At 33.4% G+C, this 12,715-nt stretch overlaps 1 protein-coding gene across 2 annotated transcripts in view; it reads left to right on the plus strand.

Moving 5' to 3' along the window:
* Positions 1–12,715, plus strand: part of LRRC7 (leucine rich repeat containing 7) — a 422,920-nt gene that overhangs the window by 338,005 nt on the left and 72,200 nt on the right. Inside the window, exons 21-22 of one of the 2 annotated variants that reach the window (XM_063104407.1) lie at positions 3,341–3,481; positions 11,994–12,113. In XM_063104407.1, coding sequence (XP_062960477.1) covers positions 3,341–3,481; positions 11,994–12,113 — 261 coding nt within the window. The remainder of the gene's footprint in view (positions 1–3,340; positions 3,482–11,993; positions 12,114–12,715) is intronic. The other variant, XM_063104408.1, reaches the window with a different exon arrangement.

Consider the following 12,715-nt stretch of genomic DNA (forward strand, 5'->3'; position numbering starts at 1 on the left):
GCAATAATCTTCCCAGCAAGAAACAGAAAAATAAAATAAGCAGAGATTGAATGCCCTCCTACACATTATTTCATTTAATAAAAATTCTGCCATTTAGAATGTTGGTTTTTATATAGAAAGAAATGTTTAAATTCAAATCGTATTAGAGACAACAAAAATAGAAGATGTCTTTATGAAGACTACAGATGTACAAATTAGCATGTATATTGCAGGAAGAAAAGGTAATTAATGCAATTCAGTTAAAAATTGAGTCATAATAAAGCATGGAATGCACCGTGATTGGGGAGAGAAAAAAAATGATATTATAAATCCTAGAATTACTTTTTGTTGCCCATTCAAATCTCTCTAAGAGAAATCTGGAATTTCATTTTCTAGAATTATTATCAATTGACCATTATCATTCAATGTACTTTGGTGTAGAGGGCTTTGTGATGACATTAGAATCTTAAAGATCCTGTTTGAGAAAGTGGGGCCTTTTGTACTCATTTTCTAGGTTTGAAAACCCAGTGTAAATTGGGGATCTGGGTAATAATATACTATCAGAATGTTTCACTCAATAGTTTTACTTGGTGTCCTGCTGTAAACACAGGTCACTGTATTTATTATGTATTTCTTTAATGTTGAATTTTGTGTTTTCAGGTTTACTCTTTTTAAATAATTATATTGTTTGTAGGTCGTGTCTACATGACAAGAAAACAATTATTTTTAAGGCGAGAGTGAGCTAATACATGTGGGTGTGGGTGTTAGTTCTCAATGTGGAAATTGGTTCTGCCTTGCAAAATATTTCATCAGAATGTCTGTTTCAAATAGGTGTGCTCAGTCCCATTGAAGGGAGCCTCATCAAAGCCTCATGACTGGCTGTCAGTGGGAGACACCTGGTCGGTTGTCACCATGCCTTACCTCAAGTTACACCCTCCATGTAGACAGATAACTTGGAGGGCGAAAATATTTGGGGCCAAATAATACAGTACAGTTTGGGAACTCTGGCCTCGTGTAGACACGACCATACGTAACAGGGTAAGATAAACTAGTCAAGAAAGGTTATAAGTAGCATTTTGGAGCATATGTACAATGACTAGTAATTTGAGGCAACAGAGGAGTGAGTGGAAATGAAGCGTGACAAAGAAAAGATAAAATTGTAAGCATTTGGTACCATCCTCAGTTTCCTGGAGTCCGAGACAAATGGTTCTTCTCCTTTGATCTGAGCTACTGAAAAGTAGGTAACTCCTCTTGTTGGAGCAGGAAATTTAGAGGGGCGTATAGGGCTGGGGGAGGGGAATTTGGATCAGCAAAATTCTGGAGGCCTTGCCTGTCCCAGACAACTAACAGTGTTCATGTTTATTTTCCATTGCTGTGATGACACCTCCCTTTTTAATTAGTCTCCACATATCCTCTGTTTGTTTATAATTCCTTGGGTCTGTCTTTCATTTTTCAGAGCAATTTCAATGTATATTCAATAGCTTCTCATTTAATTCCAAGAAATTAAATTGCCTTAGAGTATTGCTCCAAGCCATTGGATCCTGGAAGCTCTTCCTCTTATTTTCTCCACGTAACATTTCTTTCCCTCTTTCAACTGAGTTACTGAGCTAGTCGGGCTGTATCTTACTTAAAACTTTCCAGATATTCAACAAGATGAATTCAGGGTACTGAAGCACAGAATTATTATGTAAAATTAGTTTTGACATAGCTGTGCTACTTAACATTTTGTCCAAAGTCAGACTGTACCAGAGACCTAGTGCTTCTTTCCCAGTAAAATTTAGTTGAACTCTCTGAACCCTGGAAATCAAAGTTATACTAGAAACTACAAGATCTTTGTCCATTCCACATAAAAGACAAATGCCTAGAGGCCCGGATATTGGATAAGTTTAACAGTCCAACATTATGTTGACCAAAGATCTCAGTGCAGACCTTGGAGAGGTAGCTCTAAGTACTACCCTAGATAAAAGATGCTTGTTTTCTCCTTTACTTTAACCATAGGCTCATGGTTCCACTACAGAGCCCCACTGTGATAGAGAATTTAAAACATGAACCCAAATGTCTAAGACTGCTACTGTTCTATAGGAGCTGAGAGAGCACTAGACTGCATTAATTTTAAACCTTAAGGAATTATCCATGTGCTAGATTGAGATGTTTGGCGTCATTTTCAATTATGGCGTGGTGACAAAGAAAAATCTCTGTGTGAGATAATCATGAATTCATAACAAATATAATTAGTAGACAAGCACACCATCAGGAGTATAATAGTCTTCCAGTTTAGCTCAGTGAAACTTGAATGCTAAAAATCATTACTTTGTAAATAATGCCCTCAGAATAGAATAGCTGCCTGCTGTTAAAGTTCAATAATATTTAGTTAAGAAAAAATGTACTAAGTTAACTTATGTGGATTTTTGTTTTCCAAAATAAGAGAATTATTTAAAGGGGCCAAATGCTGTCAATGATTACATTTCCATTGTAGGCTGAAGGTGGAGATTGTACAGGTAGAAATGATATGATGATGGGGTATCTAAAACGTTTTAATTTTTAAATGAAGTTCTATAGAAAAAATGATCTATCACTACTTGGAATAATTTTAGGTGCACCTGTTGAAGGAGAGTCACAATGCAAATATCACCAGACTATTCCATAGATATTTAGATATATTCAATAAATTGCATTAATAATTCGACAAATTATAATTGCTTTAGTATCATTATGAAATTTCTTTAGTTTAAAATGTAATTTTTAAGAAACAAAAAATTAGCATATTGGAATTCATGTATAACTTATCTGATTGGTTTAACTGAACTAACAAGTAAATTCAATCAAGCCAATAGTCAGAAAGATTTTTTTGATCAGCTGTTTTTTCTGAATTACTGTAATTATGCCTATAGACAAAGGAATTAAGGGACTGATTCTGGCTTTAACATTATAAGGCATTAGCTTAAAACAAAATTATGTGATGATCTCACAATATAAAAGAGGCCATGACATTTGCAGCTGGTAAAATTTGCAGTTAGAATTTTTTAAATTAATAGACTACCACAGAAGGACAATACTAGTCCAAAGTCACTATTACCATGATATATAAGAGATAGACTTTATGCCTTTGAGTTAGCAGCAAATATAAAATAGAATGTATTTTCTTTGCTTTTTGTCTTTTCTGTAGTTTTGAATAGTATTCATTATGTGCATAACTAACACCGTTTACTGTATGCTTCTGTCTGATCGAGTGCATGTTTGAAAAAAAAGTTACTGTTTGCCCGCTTAAAGTTAAATGTTATAAATTTAAACATGTTCATGTAATAATCAGTTTGTTGAGCATGTGTTCACACCCTGTCACATGATTATTTCCTCTACTCAGAATGCTGCTTACAAACACAACACAGTTAACCTTGGCATGCTGCCCTATGGAGGTATTTCAGCAATGCATGCAGGCAGAAGCATGACTTTAAACTTGCAGACTAAGTCTAAATTTGATCATCAAGAACTACCTCTTCAGAAAGTAAGTATGGACTGCCCTACATGTGTCAGCATACCAAAGCCAATTAATGTTGTTTGTTCACTTAATGTGTTTAGGCTGTACATACAACTCTGCTTATTATAGACTCTCATGAGTCCAAAAAGCACAAGGGCGAATAATTTAGAGCCCGAACTCTCAGCTCCTAAATGAGTATTTATAACTAGACTGATTATCAGGTTCCTGCTTTTTGGATTGAGCTTGCTTTTTGGATTGAGCAGGTACATGGCTTTTTGTGTTGCTTTAAAGCTCATTTTTCTTATGATTCATTTCCTTTCTCTTTTCTTCCTTGTTTTTCTTTCTTTTGAATTGAAATTAAATGGTTGGCACTTCTCAATACTTCTTCAGCCCACTTCCTTTGTGGGAAATGTAACATGGAAGTAAAATAGGAGAAACAAGTTTGTGTCTTAGCTAGCAAATTGTTAATCTCCCTAGGTTAATGGACAAGTAGCAAATTCACATGGTTTTAAATGAAAATACAGGTATATTTGAAAGAGAATATACTGTAAGAGGAAACATTTCCATGGTCAAAAGAACATTTCTGTTTGTTTTATTTAGGCAAAACTGAGAATGCACATTTTACCTATTTGAGTTGATTCATGCTTCTCTCTTAATTACCTATCAGTGGAGGCTAACGAGTCATTTTCACACAATATGTCATTATGGCTATATATTATTATAGTCATTAGCCTAGTAAGTTTTTATGAACAAAGCAATGCAAAGTAGGGATAACAGAATGACAGTAGCCTCTAAACACTTCTATTCTCTTAATAAAATTAATAAACATATGGGACAAACTCACATCCCAGCAAAATGAGGGTCATAAGACCTCAAATTCATGTTTTATTGTCAAATTTGTCTTTAGTAACTTTCCCTAACTCTGGATAGTTTGATTCCTACAGTGAGTAGAGCAACAAAATTAAAAAGACATTTATATACACAGCTTTTTCATCACCCAGCCTTACTTTAAAAAGTATTATTAACTAAATGGAGAACTTTTGGACAGTTTTTTCTGTGCTGCAGCACACCATCAGCATGACCCTTTTTCATTAAGTCTCTATTTTAGTGGAACCTGTTCTTCATGTCCCCTCAGATGCCCAAGGCTCTCATCCTCTTCTCTAACAAAAACCAGTTTCCAAAAAGGCCTTGAAACTTATCTACACTAAAGAATAGACAAAATATCACAACTTAAATAAGTACCTTTCCTAGAGGGCTTGGCAATTAAATAGAAATTAAACCTTTAAAATGATGGAATTTCAAAATTCAGTGAGCAGACTAAAGAGGTCTTGGTATGAAGAAAGCTATTGCCTAAACTCCTTGAAATTATATCAGATTGAGACTATTTTGCTTAATTGTTGGCGCTATTTACTCATCAACATATATAATAATGGTCTAAAAATACAGTATCTGAGAAATGGTAATACATTTGAAATAGTATTTCTCAATGTCTAAATTATTCTCTAGATATGAATTGAGTACTTCTATATTGCTGTATTAATTGTCTAATGTCATTTGGAGCACCCTAAAAAATAGATTCATTATCTATTATTATAGCTCCAAGATGTTCTATTACAAAAATAATGCAGAGTTATATTTGGGGACTTTTCCACCATCCTCAGTTGGGCACAGAAATGACCTGAAGGAATCCTCTTTGGAAGCTACATTAAATCACACACCTAGAATAATTCAAGTACTGAAAGATTCCACCTCACAATAAATACCATCAATATTTATGACTTATATGTAAGTCTATTACAATAAAATACCTTACCATCAATACTTTATTGTTCACATAAAAAAAAAAGGAGAGAGAAAGGGAAAGAGAAAAAGAAGATAAGGAGCAAAAGTCACACAGCAGGGCAAGTATCCCATTATCCAAAATATGTTGTGATTCAAAAATTATCAGTTTAAGGCCCATAAACTTTAAGCACTTGGGCTTCTGGGACAACTTTCCCACCCCATCGTGGCCAGTACAGGAAACATCAGATGTGCACTGGGTGCCTAATCACTTTCGAGAATAGTTCCAGACTCTACTTCCTCTCATGGATTTCAGTCTAAGTCTCTGTTCCTTCACCTTTGTTCCCAGATATGTCTCTTCTGCAAAGCTTTGCTTTGAAAATTTGTTTGCCAAACTTAAAATCTCTCCGATTATCCCATCTTGACTCCACTGGCCATTTCTAACCAATCCCTGACTGAGTTTCAGTTTCCCTGAACCCTTCTTGCCAGGAGAGGAGATGAGCAAATGTTTTCCTTTGATTTAGACATACATAAAAATCTATTAAACACTTCTGTCTTCCTGTTTAAGATAATAAAAATTAGTGTCTCAGGCATTTAAGATGTTTTTGCGGCCCCTAAATGCTCATTAGCAATGAGAACTGCACTAAAATATAGGGTAGGATCAACTTATAAACATTTTCAGTAAATAAAATTTATGAAACCAATCATTCTCCATAGAAATTCTGGAGCTCTTTTATTCTTAAAATTCCTGATTAATAATACTGGTCATCTCCAGTTAGGTGCTGTGGCTAATGACTCTGAGGTGTCCTATAAAGAATGTATGAAGTTTCCTAAAAATCTAAATTAATGTTTTCACCTATTAGAAATTAAGCACTGGAAATGGAGTTGCGGCACACATTTGTGCAGGTGGTGCAATCCCCCAGGAATATGCAGGGGCTGAATGCCAGACACTATGCCCACCTTCTCTGCTTGCCAAACTTTGCCCCTTGAAACTGGGAGGAAGGACCACATTGTTGCATTTCCTCGGCTGCACAGAGACTATCTTTAAACAAATTTGTTAATAGACTAATAAAAGGATGTAACTATTTGTGAATGAAGACTGAAAAGCTCTGCATTTGATAAAGTATTTACGTAGTGAATACTTATATGGCTGAAAAGGGAAGACTCTCCCAGATTTTGGTATGTACTATGAATATTTCTAATTTTTTCATATTTACTATACGCTGAGTATTGTAGATTTCTCATGGATTATAGACTAAGTATAAGCTTTCTATACTATAAACAGTATATTACATTTTCTACGATAATTTCATAGAATCCTTTAAGATATTAAGAAAATGCCAACAGGGCTGTCTGGTGAGCTCAGTTGGTTAGAGTGCAGTATTGTAACACCAAGGTCAAGGGTTCTCATCCCTGCTACTGGCCAGACACACAAAAAAAGAAAAAGAAAAAGAAAAAGAAAAAATGCCAACAAATATAACAAAATTAGTTTAATGAATTTAATATCCTTTAATATCTTCACTTATTGATGTTCATGCTAATTTCCTAGAAAATTTAATAGCTTATATGAACCAGAGCATTTAAAACATATAAATCAGCTATTAAATTATAAAATTATTAGTATTTTCTATTTATTTATTCATTCATTCATTCATTTATTCATTTATCATTTATTTACTGCCTTTCCAAAAAGCATTTAAGGCAACTTTCTATGATGTTATTAATGGTTCCATGTGCTTCTTCAGATGTGTTCTATTGTAATTGAGCTTAGCTATTGTCTTGAAATTTTATGTTATCAGAGAGAATTGCAACATTGTAAAATGTCAGTTCAAACTACCATTTTTACTACTTAGACTAATAGTAGAATGAATAAATATTTCTACTGGGGGAAAAATAAAGACTAGGGTTTACTGAGAAACAGCTATGTACCTGGTGCCATGAGGTACTTTAAATATATATTTTCTCACAATTTGTAAAAACCCTCCAAGAACGTATTTATCTCCATTGTATAGATGAGTAAACTGAGGCTCATGTGTCACACAAAAGAACTCACCTGTATCTGTATTGTTTTAGTGTTATATCCCTGCAACTAGAATAGTAGTAAGTAGAATTTAAATGTGACTCTGCTTGGTAGCCAAGTCCCTGCTCTTTCTACTATGTGATGCCTTCTCAAATGTTTATAAAACCCGACCTTTTCATAGAACATGACTCATAATAGTTGATAAAACTCTTTCATATGCATTATTATCTCACATCATCTTCAAAACAATCCAAAGAAGTGGATATTATGGGATGGAAAGAAGAATACAAAAATAGAATATATTAACTAATCCAAAACATATCATGACCCTAATCATTCCCTATGTGCTACAGGTATAGTGCTCTCTTAGTTAGCCGAGCTTAATGAATTCTGGTAATTACCTTGTGCTTTTTTCTGGTTCACTTGCATTTCCTGAGCACTTGATATTACCAAAAAATATGTTTGGTAGCACTGAAAGGCTAAAGGTTAGAGACCCAAGAAAAATCAAACGTTAATCATCAAGGCCAGTGCAGCCCCAGAGAGACAACTCCCTAACTAACTTGCCTAACTCCCTGTCTGCAGGTGTCTGACTGCTGGTATAAAATAGTGTAGTGTCTTCTACACTGGAGAAATTGATCATTTTCTCTTCTTGCTCTTGTTTTTCTTAACTTCTACAGCCATATTTTATACTATAGCATCTACTGCTTATTGGCTTATTGAATCAGGCAGTAATATAAATTAATTATAATTTCAGGGGAGGGGAGGCTGAAATTATGGAAGCATATATATTAAATAATATTTTCATAGAATTTTGCCTGAAAGAAAATGTCCTCGGTGTCTGTTTTATTAGTTCATAAATTAGTTAGCTAATTCTTGTCCCACCAGCTTTTGAGTTACAGAAGTTTAGATACTAGTGTTTGTATCTATATTTTTAAATTTCTAATGTTCTTTTTTACTGGATCTGTGCAAATGACTCAGGATCTGATAGTACCAACATTTGGTATGCATTTATTGATCCTAGTGCCAAGGGTTACTTACTTAATGCCATTATTTTTCTGCTGAAAGCAAAGCAAGATTTATACTGCACCTTGGGGCAACTCATACCTATAATTTCTATCAATTTGGTTGCATTTACTATTGGCTACCTATCCCTCAAGAAAGATTTGCTTACCTTTCTAATTATGAAAAAAGCCTTCAGCATGTAAATCCATATAAATCCAGTGGCTAAAATCACCAAAATAATAATGTTAGTACTCATATTAATGCTTTGCCATCATTATAATGAAATGCTGGTTTAAAAATCACTTGGCAACCTCAAAAAAAAATCATTTGGGCATTGCATTACCACCTTCAAATTGAACCCCATGAAATCATAATGATTTAGATCAAAGCTCCACCTATATTTGCCTTTGTAATACCTATTTTTTAAAAAAGCTATGCTGAAAAATAATGTAACAATAATTTCACTGGAAATACTTTAAGGAAAAGTATTTTTAAACAATTTTTTGAATCTGTGGTAATGACCTTTATAAACTATGTGTCAATTACTGAGCAAAAAAGGTCCTTGCATTCTTAAGAGATATGTCCCAAGACGTCTGCAAAGTGCCAAATTCTAATACCTCTCTCAGATAATTTCTCCAATAAAATGCAGGAAGTATAATTTCACAAGCATACTGTACACCCAACAATTAGCAGACCAAAGCAAAGCTGCACAATCAACTAAGCTCATTTACTCACTTACGAGAATTCTGTTCATACACGTTTGTACACATGTACATACATATGGACACACATGCACATGCTCATGTACATGTGAAAATGTGTATATAGACATATGTATATGTCATGTGTATACAGATATATATAGACACATATTCATGCACATTTGTGTCTCAGCAAAATTAGAAATTACTTCTTCAAATAGACACTGATCATTCACAGTAATCAAATTATAAATGTTAAATCTACAAATGTCCATACTAGTCTTTGAGACTAGCATGTGTTCAGCAAGACTTCTAGTCAGCAGCATTACTGCATTTCTTGTCAAATATAATAATTTCTGAATTTTCACTAAATCACACTGGACATTTTCTCCATTATTTTGAAATATTAAGAACCTGCAGAATTTAGAAGCTAAGGAAATAATGCAGTGTGATGATTTTCCATGTATTTTATCTTTAATTGGTTATATATGATAAAAAATAATAATCATTCTTACTTTAAAGTATCTAAAAAAATTCAAGAATGTGGTATGAGAAATAATTGAATGAATAACTGAAACTCGGTTTGGTTATTTTCCCTGAAATAATAAATATCAACAGTGATAGCTTCATTATATATTTTTTTACATGTTTCAGTTGCTCCTTTTAATCTTTTATAGAATTTTAACAGCTAAACAACTTAATTTATGTACAATAGCTATACTCCTTTAGAAAAGAATGGGAATATAGTGCATAATTCTCTTTTTGGTCCCCGCGACCACCACCACCGTCCATCCATCAATAAATAGTTTTCATGGTCTTTCTAGTTCTGCAGACTTAAGTCACCCCTAGGGTGTCTCAGTTAAGAAAAACAAAAAAGCCAAAGCATTCTTGAAATTAATAAATTAAATCACTTTTAGGAAATTCCTTTAATTTTGCAGTCTAGTGAAAAGTATCTTTTTAATATGTATGCATGTTTATGTTCCCTTTGGCCCCTGTATTATAAAACCAGTGTAACTGCTAATTTTCATTTTTAAAAGAGAGAGATTAATTTTTAAACTAGTGAAGAGCCTAGGTCATAATGATATTAAAATTTTGACTAAAGGGATTTAGCTTTTTTTTTTTTTTTTACACCAAAAAGAATTTTGCAATTTTTGATTGCTCTCTAACAGTGACTAGGAGTCATGTCTGGGCAGCGGAAGCAATTGTGGTAGAAGTAGAGGCAGAGATGGGGATGATATGGAAGAAAAAAAGAAAACTTGTGTTGAATTCTGGCTACTTCCCAAAAATCTGCATTGCACAGACCTAAGCAGATGAACATATTTTTTATCCCACTTCACTGACAAAGAAACCAAGCCAAAAAAGACATAGGCACTACTAAAAATTCAAAAAGAAAACACTGGTCAGTAGTGCTTAGCCTGTGCAATTACATTTTAAATGCTTCACTTTAGTGTTTTTATTTGCCCTATTTTAATATCTAGAAAAGTTGTGTATGGGCATATACAAACATTAACCTGGGAAAGGTAAAGACTAGAAAACCAATGCTTGAAAACAGACAGGCAAGCATTGAATAGCTACCTAGTTATTTTCAAGTAATATATACTTTAAATATGCTATCTACATTTTATTTTTCAAAAAAAAACACAAATAAATTCATTCCTAAATAACCCAGGAGCTTAAATTCAGTACCTTTTTCCTCTTTTTCACACTTTCTGACAGGCTTATAAAAAAAGAATTCATGTGGCTAAAGTACAAGAAGAAAACTGAGTTATCTCCTTACTTTTCATTATATCCATTAGACCCTAGTAAGACTTCATCCAGTGTCGCAATAAATCCTATTTTTAAATATTTGCAAGCAGTGATTTTTAAAAATGCATGTGGTCAGAATGCCGGTAGGTTGGTTATACAATTGTTTTTTTAAACAACAATAAACTAGGACCACTCAGTATAACCAGATGAAATCTGAAAAACAGCCCATTTGTGGCATGTTATGAAGAGAATGGCCCAATTCTCCTTTTCTAGGGTTGGAGAACAATTTCTCAACATACAGCTGTACACACATGCTCTAACTAGTCTTTATCAGTAGGGATCCTTCAGAGACCATGTGCAGAAAATGGCATAGGAAACACAATCTCAACCTTATAAAAATTCCCTAGGAAACCAAATAGTACTTGTGTATCCTGTAGGCTAGGGGAGTAAAACACCTTTGCAAAAAAATTCCTCCGCGGTAGGCTCTCTTTCTGATGGTGTGTAATTGCTTGCTATTACACTGGTTAGAATATGGAGTCCCCCTAAAATATCTAATATTAGTAATAAAAAAGACAGGGGTATTATTATTTGTTAAAAATAAAATATTTATGAAGAGTTTAAACTATAATATATAAGTGATCCAGATAAATAAATTTGGTAATCAAAATAAACATGATTTATTTACACTTTGATTCTAATAGCATAATATTTTCAATCTTGCTTTAAAGTCTTTCCCTCAAAGTTGTCTGTAGATAATAGCATAGTACCATAAATCTTGCAATATGCCAATGTTAACACTGTTTAGGATTAATGCAAAGCAAATTCTCCCAGAATCAATATAGTCTTAAAATTTTTTTTGGTTATGGCTTGGAATATTGGAAATTACATGCTATGTACTATATGGTTTCAATTTATATTTCAAACGGTAAGATCATACTAAAGAAACAAATTAAGCAAGATTTAAATGTTGTGGTTTTTAACAATTGGTTAATTTTATTCTGATTATTTTTATTCGGTTGTTGTAAATAATCTAAATTTTTCTTAAAAAATTCAGTAAATAGCTCTAAGATGGTTATTTTAATTATATTTATATTTCTCAATGACTCCAAAAAGCTGTCAATTTATAATTCTTACCCAGTAAATAGTGTATAATAATATTTCCAGTTCAGGATATATGTTTTTCTGCAATTAAACAAAATTAATTTTACCATAATCATTAGGGACTCTTTTCAGAAAACTATGGTAAACTTCTATTACATCACTAAAAAATGCCATACCATTTTTGCAATAGACCCCGTCCCAGCAAAGCAACATTTTAGACAATGGACAAGAAGATGTATCTCCTAGTGGCCAATGGAATCCTTATCCACTTGGGAGGCGGGATGTACCTCCGGACACCATTACTAAAAAGGTAATCAACTTCAAATTGATGACACAACCATGAATCTTGCACATCCATTGCAATATGTAATCCATATCTTGTGTCTTAATCTCATTTCTAACTTTGTGACAACTTCGGACTAAATATTATCCAACTAGAGGGAGTTTGCTTAACTGTAAGTGCATTGAAAGAAATGGAAAACGAACACTGCTAAGTGTTCAGAGTTAGTAATGAATGTTTATAAACAACATCTTGCCACCTCTCTGCAAATAATACCACGTCTTACTAGAGCCTACCACCCACCTTTGAAGTGCAAGTACAGAGAGTTGTGTGACATATATTTCTGAATCTTTTGGCTTCAGCAGTGTGTTATAGCCAATTTGCATAAAATGAAATTTGACCACAAATGATTGATTCACCATTTCTAAAGTTATAACAATTCATTCAACAAACATTTAGTGTGCAACTGTACATACACTACCATGTGCTGAGCACTGGCTATATCCTGAGGAAGCAAAATATGAATAAGGTATGGTTTCTTACCTCAAGAACCTTTTAGTCTAGAAAAGTATGCTGAGTGATATGTAGATAATTGTAATACTACTTGATAGGTCACCATAATGAAAGCCACA

The sequence above is a fragment of the Cynocephalus volans genome, chromosome 8 (assembly GCF_027409185.1).
Source record: "Cynocephalus volans isolate mCynVol1 chromosome 8, mCynVol1.pri, whole genome shotgun sequence".
Taxonomy (NCBI): Eukaryota; Metazoa; Chordata; class Mammalia; order Dermoptera; family Cynocephalidae; genus Cynocephalus; species Cynocephalus volans.